This window comes from Anomalospiza imberbis, chromosome 37, assembly GCF_031753505.1.
Source record: "Anomalospiza imberbis isolate Cuckoo-Finch-1a 21T00152 chromosome 37, ASM3175350v1, whole genome shotgun sequence".
Classification (NCBI taxonomy): domain Eukaryota; kingdom Metazoa; phylum Chordata; class Aves; order Passeriformes; family Viduidae; genus Anomalospiza; species Anomalospiza imberbis.
Genome location: NC_089717.1, coordinates 1,145,935 through 1,163,176, shown reverse-complemented (window position 1 = coordinate 1,163,176; position 17,242 = coordinate 1,145,935). Strand labels below are relative to the sequence as shown.

General features: G+C 58.3%; 2 protein-coding genes and 1 pseudogene across 2 annotated transcripts in view; 1 reads left to right on the top strand and 2 right to left on the bottom strand.

Annotated features, from left to right (window-relative positions):
- LOC137464121 (zinc finger protein 850-like) overlaps positions 1 to 17,242 on the bottom strand; it is a 242,347-nt pseudogene that overhangs the window by 11,151 nt on the left and 213,954 nt on the right.
- Positions 10,224 to 17,242, top strand: part of LOC137464127 (zinc finger protein 850-like) — a 263,388-nt gene continuing 256,369 nt past the window's right edge. Inside the window, exons 1-2 of the mRNA XM_068175447.1 lie at positions 10,224 to 10,566; positions 10,651 to 10,867. Coding sequence (XP_068031548.1) covers positions 10,261 to 10,566; positions 10,651 to 10,867 — 523 coding nt within the window. The 5' untranslated portion in view covers positions 10,224 to 10,260. The remainder of the gene's footprint in view (positions 10,567 to 10,650; positions 10,868 to 17,242) is intronic.
- On the bottom strand, positions 12,011 to 14,436 carry LOC137464154 (class II histocompatibility antigen, B-L beta chain-like). Its single transcript, XM_068175482.1, is given in 5 exon segments — positions 12,011 to 12,105; positions 12,679 to 12,891; positions 12,894 to 12,941; positions 13,518 to 13,790; positions 14,279 to 14,436. Coding segments are annotated over 5 exon segments (711 nt in total). The 5' UTR covers positions 14,361 to 14,436.

Genomic DNA, 17,242 nt, shown 5'->3' with positions numbered 1-17,242 from the left:
GGTCCCCTCTCCCCTCCCCACATGGGATTTGAGACAAATGTGGGGAATTTTCTGGGAAGTTTCATTGAAATTGTCCCAGATGCTGATGGGAATTCCTGGGTGACGTCACTGGGGACACTTGGGGACACTCTGAGGACGCTCTGGGGACACTCATGGAGGCGGGGGCGGGTCAGGGGGTGAATGACCCCCTCGGTGCCTTGCAGCAGAGGCAGCTTTCTGCTGTGGCTGCAGCAGAGCCGGGTTATGAATGACAATGGAATAATTGGCTTCTGCATTTCTGCATTGGCTTCTGCGCGTTGCTATTGATCACAAGGACTTTGCTCTGGTACTTGATATTGAGATTGATTATTGATGATTCCTTGTAGCTGCTCGCTGGTCCAATAAAATCGATCCGTTTATGTGTGCACCGTGTAACCAATTTAATGCTAGAGTAACAAATAGATATTCTCTCATAGGCCTTAAAATATTAAAAATAGATGAATATGAAATAGATCAATAACAAATATTGAAATAGAGACTATGCAATGTTAAAATGCTTCTGTGTGGCTGACTCGGGTGTAAAACAATTCCATTGTTTCTCCCATCTGCGGCCCAGCCTCACCCGGTGATAACAGTGACACAAACCTGAGAAGCGTTTATGAATTTTTCAGGGGCTCTGAAACAACAGGATGGAACCACGAGAAGAAATCAAATGTATTGACTTAATCTGCAGAATGTCCTGCAGACAAGTCAGAGGTGAGAACCAAACAAGAGTTCCTGGAACATCCAAAGCTCCCGGGAGTGTTTGAATAATGTCAAAACTCAGGGATGTGTTTGTAGCCCTGCAGTGGAACCGGATCCGGAGAACGAAGGGTTAAGTTAAGGGCGGGTTCTTTGGCCGAGCGCCAAAACCCTTTTTTACCCCTTATCAAACTTTTACAAATCTCCAAGAGTGAACTTTGTTTTTCACACCCGGCTGGGGTTTGGGGGGCCCGGGGGGGTCCCCAGGCAGCCCCCGCTGCTGAGCACTGACCCCCCCTCCCCGGGCACCGGGACCCCCCAAAAACCGCACCCGCACCCCCTTCAGTGCCCCCGACCCCCCCTCGAGCACCGACCCCCCCGAGCACCGGGCCCGGACCCCCCTTTGTGCCCCCCACCCATCACGGGGGTTCCGCCCCCTCCCCTTTGAGCCCCCGGAGCCGCGGGACCCCCGGGAGCAGCGCCGGGACCGGGGGGGCCCAGGGATGTGAGCAATGGATTTGTCAGTGTGAAAAATGCAGATTGAATGATCGGCTCTTGGCAAATATTAACTTGGATACTCTGTGTGCGGTGTTGCACAGTTATTTTGTAGAACTGTATTAATCCTTTTGAAGTAGTGTGGGAAATGCAGTTTTGGGTTATGACATAATGTCAAAATAGAAACTATGCGATGTAAGATATTTTTTGTAACTAGCTCAAGGAATGGGTAGGATAATTAAGAAATTCTTCGCACGGAGATAACAGCAAGAGTTACTGCCTCCTTCTGGGAAAAGACAAACATTCTTACACCTCTCCTCTGTCTGTAAGGAGCCACCGGGATTGAGGGGAAAAAGCTGACAAAAAGCAGAGAACACGCTTTGTTTGAAAAGAATTTATGCATCGTGGGTGAGATATTTGAATGTGCAACAGGCTACTGCTTTTAAGGGTTAACCCTTTGTTAGCCAGGCATGTTTTTGTGGCTTACTGCCCAAACCCACCTGGACGTCTGTAATTCTTTGCTTTTTATTGTCCTTTATTGTCCTAACTCTGATTGTCCAAATTCTCATTGCTCTCACTTTTATTCCTATTTTATTACTGGTTTATTACTATTAAGCTTTTAAAATTTTAAAACAAGTGATTGGCATTTTTCACAGACAAGGATTCCCAAAACCTGGCAGAAAGCTCACACAGCCTTGGACTTGTCCGTGCAAACGCTGAGATTTTATTGTGCCAGCGAGCAGCTGGAAGGAATTATCGATAATCAGTATCAGTATTGAGCAGCAGAGCAAAATGCTTGTGGTCAATAGGAACCTGCAAAAGCCAACAGAGAAATGCCAAAGCATTCTGATTGTGCTCAGAATGTCCCCAAGTGTCCCCAGTGATGTCACCCCAGGAATTCCCATCAGCATTTGGGACAATTTCGCTGAAAATTCCCAGAAAATTCCCCAAATGTGTCTCAAATCCTGCGCAGGGAGGGGACAAGTGACAGCAGCGATGTCCCCGATGATGTCATCACTCCGATGACATCACTGCGGTGACATCACTGTCCCTGCAGCAGCCTCGGGATGTCCGCGATGGCTTTTTGGCTCCGCTCAGCCACTGTGCGGCCACTGGGGCCACCGGAGCCACCGGGGGGGCTTCACGAGGAGCCTGCAGATGTCCCCAAGTATCCCCAGCAGGTGACGCGTGGCCAGGCGGGCACTGGCCTCCCACAGCCGCTCGGCCATGGCCGCCTTGGCCACCAAGTCCCTGAGGACATCGGGGGACGCCTCATTTGTTCCCTGCAGGATGGCCTCGATGGCCTCGAGCCGGCGACACATCTCCCAGACGAAACACCTGGCTCTTTTCCACGCGGCCAGCAAGTGCTCCAGGGGCCCCAGGGCCACCTCCGAGCGCTGTCCCCTTCCGCTGGCCGCCTCCTCCTCGTTGGTGGCCGCAGGCACCCGGACCCCAGGGGAGGCCCCTGCCGAGGCCACCTCCTCCCTGTCCGTCAGTCGCGGTTCTGGCGCGCTGATTGGTGAGAGCGGGGCGAAGCACGGCCCCGCTGGCGGCCTGAGGGCGGCCCTGGCTCGGCAGCGGCGCCATTGGCGGAGCGTCTGTGCGGGCCCGGGAGCGGCGGCAGCGGCCGGAGCGCGGGGAGGCGGCATTGGCGGAGCTCGGAGGCGGCCCCGGCGCAGGTGGGAGCCGCGCCGGGTTCTGCGGGGGCTCGGGGCTCGCTGCGGGCGGAGGGGGCGGCAGGGGGCTCCGGCGGCTTGGCGGTGCCGTGTCCGGCCCGTGCCGGCCCTGGGCTGAGGGCGCTGCGGGAGCGGCTGCCCGCGGTCTCCTTCCCGCCGCTGCCTGGGCAGGAGCCGCTGCCGGAGCAGCGCTGGCTCGTCCCGGTTGCTGTGGCTGGGACAGAGGTGGCTGCCCCGTGGCCGGGCCCGTGCGGGGAAATTCCCGTCGCCGGAGGTTTCTGTGGCCAGAGGAGACCGAGGAGTCCTGTCAAAGTGACTCGATTGCTGAGCAGAGGGAGAGGCCGTGGGGCATTTGCCATGCGCTCTCTGCCCTTGTTGTAGCACACTGCCTCCTTTGGATGCTCATCTTCCCGGCCACATCTCCCTCTGCCTTTGCCCACTGGCTGAGGGACTTGGAAGGTTCAGACTTCCCGATCCGCCTGGGCACAGGGATGATCCCCCCTTATTTTAGTGAAGTTTTCACAACATTCTCCATTTGCTGTTTCCCTTTGCAGCTTCACCCATTTCTGTTGCAGAGTCAGAGATCCTCACCATGGGCTCTGCCTTCAGCTGTGCAGATTCCATCTGTGCAGGCGGGCAGAGCTTGGGGTGAGGGGCAGAGGGAATCAGCCCAATTCCTGCCCCAGGCAAGAAGAGCCAGGTCCATTGTCCCCACTTTGCCCCAGCAGTGTTAATTTGCATTTCTAAAGCTCCTCTGCTGGCTGCCTGGAATGCAGCTTCTCTTCCAGAGCAGCCTTCAGCAGCCTCACATGTGCCCCCCCCCCCCAATACCTGCTGCTTTTTAAATTTTTTCTTTCAAATCGTCTATTTTCTGTTTATGAGTTAAATGGTCACCTTTAAATCTCTTCTAATTTTGCAAAGTGCAGCGTTTAGGTGAACGTCGAAAAACCCAGACCAAAATTTTGGTATCTCTCACACAAACATACACAAAAAATTCCAAGGCAATTAAGTTTTTCCTTCTTCTCCTCGGAGTAAAAACTCATTCTCACATCCCTGACCCAAACCTAACCGGCAATATAGAAGTAGGATTATTACAAAAAAGTCTCTTCTGCTATAAACTTTGCACTTAAAGTGTAGGAAAAACAAAATCTCCACCAATATGTTTAGTGTAGGAGTCAAGGCATTCCTTGATTCTGGCCAGGATGTGCAAAAGAAATCATTCCATCCCCACATAGCCCGGGTGTGCAGAGAAAATCGTTTCATGGCACGTGAGTTTGACTAGATCGTTCCCAAACTTGATACAGTCTGAACCAATCTAAATCCATTGGTTTAATGTTCTGTAGTTTCAAGTTGTGCAGTTTTTAGTGTTTGGGTTCCTATTGGACCCGGATTTCTTGGCTTCTGCTGTTCATCAGGTCGGAACTGCTGGATTTCCTTCTCAGCCTTTTCCAGAGCAGGTGTCTCCAGCTCTGCCGGGGGGCAGTGTCTGGGGTAGGTGTTGGTTGCTGTTTGCTGCTTGGCGTTATCTTTGTGGGAATCTTTTGGGCCATTCCCAGTGTGTTGAGATGTTAAACTCATCTCCACTGAGTGGTGGAACATCCCTTAAAAAAAACCTTTACCATTTCTTTCCCCGAGGCCAAGGCAAACCAAGGCTGAGTAGGGAAATAAAAAAGTTCAAGTCTATGACCTGGTGTATTTTCCATCAGTGCAATCCCAGGCAGCGCAGTGTGTGAGTGTGGCTGAGACCCAGAGTGGAATTGTGCCGTTGTCTTCGCCAGCAGCTGTGGCAGTGCAGGCCCAGAAAGCACTGAAGCTGCAGCAGTGGCAGCAAGGATTGGCCCCGGTGGCTGGAGATGCCAAAGGAGGGTGCCCAGGCAGAGGATTTGAGCAGAGGATGTGTGGGCAGGCCCAGGGGCTTGCCCCGCTGTGGAGCCCTGGCTGCTGCTGCGCTGCCTTCAGTGCAGGCTCCGTGGGGGCCTCCCATGCTCCTGCTGCAGGCGGGAAGTGCAAATCTCCGGGGCTTCAGAGCCCTGGAGCCCAGGCTGAGGGGTCCCCCCGTGCTCAGCTGTGCTGGGGGCTGTTTCTGGCCTCAGGGACACTTGGCATGGGCCACGCCACTTGGCCACCAGTGGTGCTGCTTTGGCCTCCTTAGGCAGGGCCCGATGTCCTGCTTGGATGTTGGGAACAGCAAAGTGCCAAGGCAGGCTCTGTGCCAGCCCAGCTTCCTGTGGGAGAGATTTCACAAGAGACAGGACTCTGGCCACAAACTGCTTTAAATGTACATCCCTATTCCCACCCTGCACGGGGTGGAGAATTACCAGGGTAAGGAATTCCCAAGATCAATTGCAAGGGAGAGAATTGAATATCTGCCCTGGGTCTGGTTTGTCTTCTTGCCAAAGCCAACGGCAAAAGCCGTACCCATGGCATCTTGGATTACATCCCTGACTGCTTCCCAGGGGCTGTTTGGGTGGGCTCTCCCCTGCCCAGGAGGGCAATGCCTCTGCCAGGTGCTTGTGGCCGACCCCGTCCCCTGGGTGCTGGGGCCCCCTTGGGCCCTGGGGTTGATCCCTGAGGGGCTGTAGGAGCTGTGCCATGGCCTTTGCCTTCAGCTTGGCCTTTTGCTCATCCCTTCTTGCATTCAGCTGCTGTGCCTTTGTGCCCAAGTGCTCCAGGGCCTTCTTCTGCCACTCCTGCAGCTGCGCTCACTGCCTGTGGGTGCTCATCCTCTGAGAGCTGCTGAGCTTTGTGCAAAGTCTTTCCTTTCTCCAGCGACCCAAAGCAAATGCTTAATAGAAAATCCTGATCCTTCCATGTACAATCTGCGTTTCCCAGATGTGTCTTTGTTTTCCTCCTTGTGCTCAGGGTCCCCTCCCCAGCCCGTATCCCAGAGCCGGTCCCTGTCCTGCCGCAGTGTCCAAAGGCGGCCCCCCCGGCGGGCAGGGCCGGCAGCTCCACGGGGCCGGGCAGCGGCCGGGGCGTCCCGCAGGCTCCTGGGGGCCGGGGGCCACTGCCGGCCCTGCCCGGGGCTGGTGGGGTCAGGCAGCGCCCGGCGCTGAGCCCCGGCTGCCCCACAGTCCCGGCCCGGCCCCGCAGCTCCCCACAGACCCCCAGCCCGTGCTCCCGGTCCCGCACCTCTGCGCCCGGTGCTGCCGCTGCCCACCACAGAGAAACCCCCTGACATCCTGACCTCCTTCTTTTCCTCTCCTGGAAACCCGGGATGGAAAGGATCTGGATCAGCTGGCAAATTCTGAGCATAGAACAGTGCTGAAATACATCCCAGTCCTCTGTATTTTTCTCTTCCTTCTTTTTTCGATCATCCTTTTTCTCACCACATAGATTCCTCCTGCTGCTTCTTGCCTTCACCACATTGCTGCACACTGCCCTTCACCCAATCCCTTCCCAGCACACCAACACCATCCATCCCCTGTTGTCCAAATCCCTTCTCCACTTCCCTTATTGCCCCCCTGGCTGTCCATGGTTTTAAATACCTCTGGGGGAATGTGCAAACTACCTCAACATTCTCCCAAGGGACCCTTCAGAGACATTTTGGGATCATCATCCCTTTGGCCAGGACCCCTCCCTGGCTTTCCCTTTTCTCCCCTCCCTGGGTGCCCTGCCATGTTCACTCCCCGAAGATCCCAGTGCACTCACTGCTGAGATTTTCAGTGCTCTCTCCCTGCTGACTCTTCACAGACCCCCCCTGATGTGTCCCTTGTCTGTCTCCTGGTCACTCCCAGGTCCCCAATCGATCCCCGGTGCCGCCGCCAGCCAAGGGAGCCGATCACCCAAAGTGGGTGAGGCACCTTCAGCTGCACTCCCTGCCCGCCGCCCCGGACGGTGGAAGGAATTCCGGATGAGCCCTAGGTGTGCGGGAAAATTGACATCAGCAGAGGTTTCTGTCCACAAAGCAGACAGAGGAGTCCTGTAAAAGTAATTTCATTCCTAGAAATGGGAGAGGCCATGGGATATTCCCCATGGGATCTCTGCAGTTGTTTGAGCACACAGCCTCCTTTTCATCCCAATTCTCCTGGCCACATCTCCCTCTCCCTTTCCCCACTGGCTGAAGTACTTGAGAGGTGCAGACTTCCCAATCCACCTAGTACATACTCCCTTCATATGCACCCCACTATTGTATAGCAGGCGATATTCCTGGCTCTGTTAAGTCTTTGTTGTTCTTCGGGAAGTTCATGAATTGAGCAGGACCTTGGCTGAGCAGCAGTCTGTGTTGATAACATTTCCTGAAACCAATGGCTTCTCCTGTCACTTCCTTATGTACAGGTGCCTGGCCGTATCTCGGAGCAGATTCACAGCATCTGTTTGTAAAGACACTTTCCTCTTGTTCCTTTCATGGGGGTCCCCCGTTTTCGGGACATCCCCCCTGGAGCAGGGTGTCCCCTCTTTGCTGCAGCCCCAGCCCTCAGGCAGAGCTCAGCCAATCAGAGCGCACGGCGCTGATGACTCACCAGTTGCCAGGCAGACTCGCAGCTCCCAGCGTTCCCCACCTGGACCCCACCTGCGCCCCCCCCTCGGCCCCATCGCCCCCCATGAGGGGAATTTGGGGAGGTGGGAGTGGGGTAGCCGCGTCAGGAGCAGGGGGGTCGCCGCGGAGGCTGTCATGGAGGTGGTGGGAGTGCGCCGCGGGGCGGGTTCGGGGGAGCGTGGTCAGCCGCAGCCGTGGCGCGGCGCACTGCTGCTGGGAGCTCACAGGCTGGACGGTGGTGGCTGCTGGGTCGGTGGGGAGGGACGGCTCTGCCGTATCGGCGATGTCAGGAGTCGAAGCCGGAGCAGCAGCAGGGACGAGAGAGGCTGTGGACACCCATGCAGATGCCGCGCCGCGGGACGCACGGGGCGGTTTGGGGTGCGGGACGGCTTCATCCCCCAGCACAAGCGCTGCTGTGCCGGGACCGCGGCGCCTTGCCGATATGTCGGTAGGGACAGGAGCAGCCCCGGGCATTTGCCCTGCCGCGGGGGTTGGGGCATGCTGCACGCGCTTGAACGCCAGGGGAAGTGGGCAGCATTCCCGCGGTAGCATGTACAAGGGGAACTGGTGACGCGAACGCGGGCACTGCTGTCGTTGTCGGCACTGCAGATTCGTAATCGGCAAGAGACAGCGATGATGAGGCAGCGACGGATGCAGACGAGATTCCGGGCGCCACCAGCGCCGCGTCGGTGGCGGCGAGGGGGACTTGGGGTGGTTGTAGAAGTGTGGCCGCCTGACTCTGCAGGAGGCCGGCGATGATGGCGGCCACGGCCGCAAGAGGCGTGGCTGGAGGAGCGGCAGCACCTGCGGGGGGTGGGGGGGGTCCACCTGGACCTGTGGGGGAAGGGGGTGGCGGGGCCGCCACGATGCCAGCAGCGGAGGTGTTGCCGCGATGACACCGGCGGGCGGGCTCGCAGGGAAGGCAGCGAGTGGGGGGACCGCCACAATGACGCTGGAGCCGGGGGGAGGAACCGCGGCAACAAGGACGGCGGGGTTGAACGCGATTGCGGGCGCGGGGATGGCGGGAGCGATGGGCGGGGCCGCGGGGTCCGGAGGGGGGGCTGGGGCCGGGGAACGGGCGCCGCGACCGCAGGGGCGGGGGCTGGGGCGGCAGGGGTCAGCGGAGCCGCGGATGGCAGAGCCGCGTGGCGCGGGGGAGAGGCGGGGGGCGTGCCGCGTTGGAGACTTGCCTAGAAATGGAGCGGAATCTCAGCAACAGCATGGACAAGCGGAGCGACTGCTGCGGGCTGGTCTGTGCAGAAACAGCTCGACCAGCGCCAGGCACGCTGGGACAAGGTCAGCGGCAGCCGTGTCGCAGGGGGAGATAGTATTAAAGAGTCTGCTTCCAACTGTGCCCCAAAAGTCTCTGGTAAAGACGGCTAAACGCTCAGCATTTGGGAAGTTAACTAAAGACCATTCTAACAGGTTTTGTAGCTCTTGCTTAGGTAATGTGATGTTGCTGCATCTTAATAAATGCTTTAGTTGCTTATAGAGATCCCGGTCATGGGCAGAGTGGGATTGTCCCATTTTTACACAAGTGTAGCTCACCTTGGTGTCGCAGAAGCAGGGTCCTCACTCAGAACTCCGGCGTGGGAGGCTGGCCAGGCACTCCGGTCAGCATTCAGGACGCTGCGTTGAGGTTCCCCTGAGAGCTCCAGTTCCAGGTGTTGCTCAGGACCTCCAGACTCCACTCACTCAGAGCCACAGTGCAGGCGGTGCAGAGCAGCGCTCGCCTGTGCTCGGGGCACACAGCAGTGTCCCTCCAGAGAGCTCCGGTCGGCGCTTCTCGGTGCTGGAGGGATGCCAGGCAAGGGTCCTCAGAGAGCTCCAGGTGCTCGCTACTTAGTAACAGCTGCCTGTGCCCGGGGGTTGCCTCAGCAAAATTCTCAGGACACCCATTCGAAGGCTACGACAGGTTATTTAGTTACCGTCCATGAAGAAGTCTGGCACAGGTGGAAAAGTTGAAGGGTGTGGCACTTCCACGTTGGGCACCAGTCTGTGGCGAGGGCTGGTCCTGGACGGTCAGGACGGACGGAGACTAGAGATCTCTGAAGTCACGTCTTAGGATATACAGTTTATTGTGGGGTCCTGCTTGGAGCTGCCAGCTGCAGCTCGAAGCAGGCCTCAAGGAGTAAGGGCAGGGTGAGATAGCGAGAGAGTTCCAAGAGAGGGTCCAAGAGGGTAGAGAGAAGGGGCGGGCAAGAGGTCCCTGGTCTGCTGGGTACACCTTATCAAGGGGGCTTGAAAGTGGGTGCGGAATAAAACTTTGTACCAATGGGATTACAGATACATGATACTCCAGGGCAGGGTTACAGGTGCAGGATAAACTATACATTTTTGAGGGATGAGACAGAAAACTTTATCTGACCCTTGGATCTGTCTGTGGGTCAAAAAAGGGAGTTACCTTCTGCTAGCTGCACCACTGTCCACCAGCTACTTAGCAACCAAGGTCCAAAATCTCAAAGCTTCTTCTCATCTCAGTTTCACTCACAGTCTCTGTATTTTCCAAAACCTTTGCTAAACAATCATATTTATAAAGGTTTCTCATTTCATCTTCCCCAACATGGAACCATGCTTTTCACGGGGTGAATCTTGGTGTTTCTGAGCTTGCTTGGGCTAAATGTTGGTGCTTTAGTTTTATGTGGCAGCTGAATCTTTATCTTTTGGAGGAGGTTTTTGCTGACTTGTGATGTTTGGGGAGTTTTTCATCTGTGTCTTGAAGTTTGCAGGATCTCTGGGCTGAATCTTGGTGTTTTGGAGGTTCTCACAGACACAGGATTCCCAATGACTTCCTGAGATAAACTTGGGCAGGGAGGAACCTCCAGTCTAAGGTGCGCTCCTCTTGTTTTTTCCCCAAACCAGGATTTTTCATTCTCAGGGTGTGGCTGGATGGAGGAGGAGGAAAAGCCCCGGAGATCCTGCAGGAGGAGGGGCTGCAACCCCAGCCCAGGGAGCTGCGGGGAGGAAAGAGCCCCCCTGAGCCAGGAAGGCGGCCGGAGATCCAGCGGGAACTCGGAGCTGGTGGAGAAGGCTCATGGCAGGGAGAAGCCTCACAAATGCTTGGAATGTGGGCAGGGTTTCAGCTTCAGCTCCACCCTGCTCCGGCACCAGAGGATCCACACTGGGGAACGGCCCTACGAGTGTGGGGAGTGTGGGAAGGGTTTCAGCCGGAGCTCTCACCTGATCCAGCACCAGGTGATCCACACTGGGGAACGGCCCTACACCTGCTTGGAATGTGGGAAGAGCTTTGGGTGGAGCTCAGACCTGAGAAGACACCAGCGCATCCACACCCGGGAGAGGCCTTACGAGTGTCCCCAGTGTGGGAAGAGGTTTCAGACCAGCTCCAATCTCCTCCTACATGAGCGGATTCACACAGATGAGAGGCCCTTCCGCTGCCCTGACTGCGGGAAGGGATTCAGGCGAAACTATCACCTCACCAGGCACCGGCGCATCCACACCGGGGAGAGGCCCTACGAGTGTGGGGAGTGTGGGAAGAGCTTCTCCAGGAACTCAAATTTGACCCAACACCAACGGAGACACCACTAAGGGAAACCCTGGGAGTGCCCCGAGTGAGGGAAGAGCTTGGAGTGAGGGAAGAGCTTTGTGCGCTGCTCCAGCTCCATCCCCCATGGGAGGATCCGGGCTGGATGATCCCCAGTGACCCCCGTTGGGCAGAGCCCTGGTGCCCCCGAATGGGGAATAAAACAGAGAGGAAAACAATGGAGCTGATAAAGGGGCCGATATCTGAGGCCTGACTGAGCAGCAACTGTGGGAGACACAGACACAGGTTAAGTCTCCCTGGGCAAGAAGTGACCAAGCAACCTGTTGTGAGACTTTGTGATAAGATAATGTTCCCAGGTGCCGTGATGTCATGAAGAATGTGTAACCAATGGGAAATTGTTAGCAAACATCGAGCCCTATCTGAGCACCACACAAGTAAAACCCTGTATAAACACCTGGTACCCTCAATGAAATTGGCTTCTGGTCTAAACTCGGCTGTCCCCGTCTCTCCATCGTGGATAAGCCCTGTTGTGGGTGATCCCCGTTGGGTGGGGGGAAGGTGTTGGAGGGATTTCTTTCCCTTCTGCTTGTGCTGCTGTGTTTGGTTGGTAATAAATTCCCTCCGTGTGCCCAGGCTGGGTCTGTTGTCCCCGTGCCGGTGCTCGGGGCGGGATCTCTGCGGTTGCTTCTCTCCAGTCCCGGGCCTCTCCTCAGCCAATGAGAGAACGCGATGGACAAGAGTCAGCCAATCAGAGCGAGCGGGGCTGATGACTCACCAGTTGCCGGGCAGACCCGCAGCACCCAGTGTTCCCCACCTGGACCCCACCCTCCCTGCCCAGTCCCGGCCCCCGCGTGGGGTCCCCCCAAGTCCCTCCCCACTGCCCCCCATAACCTGGGCTGGGTTTAACTGGGAAGCTTTACTGGGAAGACTTGGAGCAGGCAGGCGGGGGCAGAGTGACAGCAGGGTTGGGGGGACACACGACCCCCCCCAAAATCAGCGTGGGGATGAAGCGGGGGGGTCCCGGCCGGGCCCAAGACCACGGGAAGGGACTGCAGCCGGCGGCGGCTCAGGAGCTCTGTGGGCAGAGAAAAGGGGGTGACACCGGGCTGGAGCCCCGGGGAAGGGGCACACAAGCTCCTAGAAGCTGAGCCCCAGCGCCAGGAAGACGAAGCCCAACTTGGAGCCCCCGATCCCTGACAGCATCTTGCTGCGGGCGGCATCCAGTGGCATCTCTGGGGGGTCTGCAGGGGTAAGGACCTCCCAAAACCTCTCAGAGACACCCCAAGCCACTCCAAGTACCTTCCCAGTCACCCCCATCCCACCCAGAACCCCCTGAAACCTCCCCCCGATCCCTTCCCGGCCTCCCCAGGACCCACCAAAGCCTTGCCCATCCTTCTCAGGATCCCACAGCCCCCTTCCAGTTGCCTCGCACCGCGCCAGGACCCACAAACCCTGTCCCAGTCCCTTCCCAGCCTCACCAGGACTCACACAGACCCCTCCTAGTCTCTTCCCAGCACAACCAACCTCATCCCAAGCTCTGCTTTTCCATCCCCAATCTCCTTCCAGCTCCTCTAGACTCACTCCAATCCTTCCCAGTCACACCCAGCACCTCCAAACTCCCTCCCAGTGTCCAGCAGGACTGCCAGAACCATCCCACCCTCCCCAGCATCCTTGAAACCACTTCTCAGCCCTTCCACACCTCCAAGCCCCTCTCCCAGCTGAAACCAGGCTGTCTCCAACTCCCTCCCAGTTGCTCCCAGCACATCCCAGTGGCTCTGGCAGCGCCCCCAATTCCTCCCTTGTACCCCACTGCCGGCTCAGGGAGTGCTCCAGGCTGATGTGCTCCACCTGGCAGCTGCAGGTGAGCCCGCGCCAGGGGGGTGTTTCCAGCAGCACCAGGAGCTGGTAGGTCCAGTCCTTGTTGGGGACCATGTCGGTGGCCTCCACAGAGAGCTCCTGCTGGCCCTGGAACCACCTCAGCTGGGTGTGGGCAGGGTAGAAATCCATCACGGAGCAGCCCCGGGCTGAGAGCTCGAGGGCACCAGCGAGATGGATGCGCTGGGAGGCACTGGGAGAGAGCGGGGACAGACTGGGATCAGCTGGGGGGAACTGGGAGAGAGAAAACTGGGAGAGAGAGGGGAGGGGTGGGGTGGCCTTGGGAGGGACTGGGAATGGACTGGGAAGGACTGGGGTGGCACTCAGAGAGATGGGAGGGGATGGGGGGCACTGGGAGGGAGGATGGAGGTCTAGGAGTGAACTGGGAATGGACTGGGAATGGACTGGGAGGGACTGGGGCGGCACTGGGAGGAACTGGGAACGAAGTGCGCGGCACTGGGAGGCCGAGTCCAGTGCGGGGCACTCGGCGCTGCGGGTCTGCCTGGCAACTGATGAGTCATCAGAGACACGCGCTCTGATTGGCTGAGAGGCGGCAGCACCACGCTAGGCTGAGATGGACAGCCGGGAGGCACTGGGAGAGACTGGGATGGACTGGGAGAGCCACGGGGCTCAGTGGCAGGGACACAAGGTCTCGGGGATGGGCACAAGGAGGGCTGAGGGCTCTGGGCCGATTCCAGGGAGGTTTTGAGGGGCTCCAGGGTCATTGGCAGGGCAGGGCCCGAGGGGACACGCTCTGCCCCGCGCTCACCTCGGCGCTCCGTGAGGAACGGGCTGAGATACTCGTGGTTGTACCGGCACAGCCAGTCCGCCGCAGCCCTTTTTTGCTCCATAACGTCTGGGTCGCTGTTCCAATACCTGGCTGCTGTCTCCCCATAGGGGGTGAACCCCAAAAAGTGCCCCACGTCGCAGTCGAACATCGCGTACTGCTCCCGATTGTAGATGAACCTGCTCAGGTACCTCACCTTCTCCGTGCCGTTCATGAAGTGACACTCGGACTTTCCCACGTACTGGAACACCCCTGTGTGTGCAGGACACAGGTCCGGGGGTGCCCCCCCAGCACGCCCAGAGCTCCGGGATCCACCCCGGATCCCCACTCCGCACCCCCTTTGCCCCAGGGCCGCCTTGGCTCCTTCCTGCCCGAGCTGCCACTTCCTCTTTTCCACCCTTCCCCCCTTTGCCCTTCCACATCCTCTCCCCTCCGACTTTCAGCCTCTCCCCAGATGAGTTTTGGGGTCCCATTTACTCCTTTTCCTCTTTCCCAACCTTTTAAACACAATTTCCCAAAAGCCCTGCCTTCCTTCCCGCTCAGGTTTGGGGTCCTACCCTCCCCTTTTCCCCACTTTCCCACCCTCTTCCACCCCTTCCTCACCTGCCCCCCATCCTCAGCCCCTCCCGCTCTTCCTTTCGGGGTCCCCTCCTCCTCCTGCCCCTGCAATTTCGGGCTCCCACCGCCCCCTTTTCCCCATTCTCCCCCCTGTCCCACCGCCTCCCGCCCCCCCCGCTCTCCCGAGAGCTCCGCGCCCGCAGCCGGGGGGGCTCCCAGCACCACCAGTGCCACCAGTACGGCCCCAGCTGCCGCCACTCGCCCCATGGCCAGCGCCGCCCAGGGAGCACCAGCCCCAGAGCGGCCGCGCTGCGCTGGCAGCACCAGTCCGGAGCAGCGCGGGCTCAGCAGCGCCGCGCGCTCTCATTGGCTCCGAGCACTTTTGGGCACCGATTGCCGAGGCTCTGCCACACAACCGATGACTCCTCAACTCCTCGCGCTCCCATTGGCTGCAGCGCGTTTTGGCTGCGTTTGGATTGGCTGAGCGGTTCCGGGACGCTGCAGCCCCGGCTGGGGCTTTTCCAGGCACGGGGAGCCTTGGGGCGCTGCGCAGCTGGGAGCTCAGCTGTGCCCAGAAATGTGTGCCCGGCTGCGCGGGGTCTCAGGGGTGCCCGTGGCGAGGGGTGACGCTGGCCCCATGCCAGACACCCCCCAGAGCCGCTCTGTCCCTGCCCCCCGCAGCCGCACAGGGACTGCAAATGGAACCGAGGGTTCCTGCCTGGGCACAAGGAGCGGGAGAGATCCCTCAGCAAATCCGGCACGGGCACAACAGACCCGGCCCGGGCACAGGGAGGGAATTTATTACCAACCAAATCACACTGGGACAAGGAGAGGGGAAAGAAATCTCTCCAACACCTTCCCCCCACCCAACTGGGATCACCCAGAGCGGGGTCACCAGGGCTCTGCCCAACGGGGCTCACTGGGGATCATCCAACGTGGATCCTCCCATGGGGGATGGAGCTGGAGCAGCACACGAAGCTCTTCCTGCACTCGGGGCACTCACAGGGCCTCTCCCTGGTGTGGAAGTGCTGGTGAGTGACGATCTCTGAATTCCACCTGAAGCTCTTCTGACATTCCAAGCACTCATAGGGCCGTTCCCCAGTGTGGATCCTGTGGTGCTCGGTGAGGTCAGAGGTCCCACTGAAGCTCTCCCCACACTCCCCACACTCACAGGGCCTCTCCCCAGTGTGGGTGTTCTGGTGTTCCATCAGGGTGGAGCTCCAGCTGAAAACCTGCCCACATTCCAAGCACTTGTGGGGCTTCTCCCTGCCATAAGGCTTCTCCACCAGCTCCGTGCTCCGGCTGGATCTCCGGCCACGTTCCTGGCTCAGGGGAGCTCTTTCCTCCCGCAGCTCCCTGGGCTAGGTTTGCAGCCCCTCCTCCTGCAGGATCTTCGGGGCTTTTCCTCCTTCTCCATCCAGCCACGCCCTGGGAATGACAAATCCTGCTTTGGGGAAAACCAAGGTGGGAGCACCTTGGAGTAAAGGCTCCTCACTTCCCAAGTCCATCCCTAGAACTCAGGAGGAGTCTTGTGTCCATGGAAATCTCCACTATATCAAGGTTCAGCCCAAAACAACTCTCCCAGGAGTTCCCGATCTCTGATCTCTCCACTTTTGGCATTCCAGAGGTTTCCTTTCCCTGGGATGATGGGGGTCCAATGGCTCCAGGGGTTCCCCCTTCTCCGGCGTCCTGCTTAGGGATGATCCAAGGGCTTCTGTGGGTCCATGGGGTCCCTTCTGCCTTGATGCTCTACTTTGAGGTCCCAGGGGTCCCAGGGGTCCTTCCTCTCCTGGCTCCACCCTTTTCCAGCCATCTGGGGGTCCCTCAGCTCCAAGGGACTCTGTTCTCTCTGTTCTCTCTCCAAGCCCCTCTGTTCACTCCCCAATCCAGGGGTCTCAGGGGTTCCCCTCCTCTGCTCCCCCAGAGGTCCCCAGGACCAATGTCCTCCCCCTGGTGACCCTGGGCAATGGCCACGTGGACTCCCAAAGATCCCCCCAAGGGGCTCAGCTCTGGGGTCCTGCAAGATCCAAACCAAAACACACACACACACACACACAGAAAAAAAACCAACACCCATCCCAGCCAGGGTTTATTTGGGCCTCCCAGAGGATATTTAGGACTCAATTCCACAATCTGCAAGCTCCAAACACACCCCAATAAAAAAACCCTCTCAGGGACCCCTGACAGATTTGGGACGAGCTCCCCCTCCCCTCCCACCTGCAGGATGAGCTGGGGGCGATGGTCCCGGGGCCAAGGGTGCTGCGGCCACAGGGGGCACTGGAACCTCCTGTTTCTCCTCCTTTTCCTGCTCTGCTCCTCCTCTTCCTGCTCCTCCTTGTCCTCTCTCCCTCCTCCTCCTCCTTCCTCATCCCACCTTCTGCCCAGTTCCTGCCTTCTCTATATTTAGAGTGGGGACCCTTGCTTGTTTTTAGAACGAGAACAAAGATCCCAGATGGAACACGGCTTGCTGGTTTTAGCCAGAAGTGTCAGTGACTAAAGGTCATGTTTCCTCTGCTTTGGTGCCGTCCTTGTTCCTCCTCAGTGTTCAGGCTGGGCTATGGGGTGTCCTTGTTTGCTGCATTTTCAGAGCTCCTCCTGGATCCTTTGGGCAACAGGCTGTGCCCTGGGAGGGCTCTTTGTGCTCCTTTGTGACACAGGAGAACCTTGCAGGCGGTTTCTGCGTGAGCTGCTGCTGTGATGTCACAGGAGCACTGCCACGTCCCCGAGGTGTTCCCGTTGCTGTGGCACACGGAGGCCTCAGTGTCCAGAGTGGCTCTGGGCACTGCTCGTTGCCGGAGGATCCTCCTGCCCGAGGCATTCTCAGCAGCCAGCCCAGCCCTGACGGGTGTCCTTCTGTGCTTGCAGGGCTACAGTCTGCAGACGTGTGCAGCGCAGCCAAAATGATCCAGCACGTGGCTGCTGCAGTTTGCACGCTGTACTCTGTGGCGTATGCGGGGTATTTTTTAACCCACTTGGCTCGTAAGTCGAGGTTTTCCCTCGGTGCTGTGGCTTTGGGCTTGCTGTGTGCTTGCTGTTCTTCCTCTGGGCCTGAGCTGACTTTGTAACCAAATTGCCATGAAGACACCATTGCTTTGGGAGAGCTCCTGGCAGCAGCTGCAGCTGGAAAAGGGGGTGTCTGCAGCCAGCGG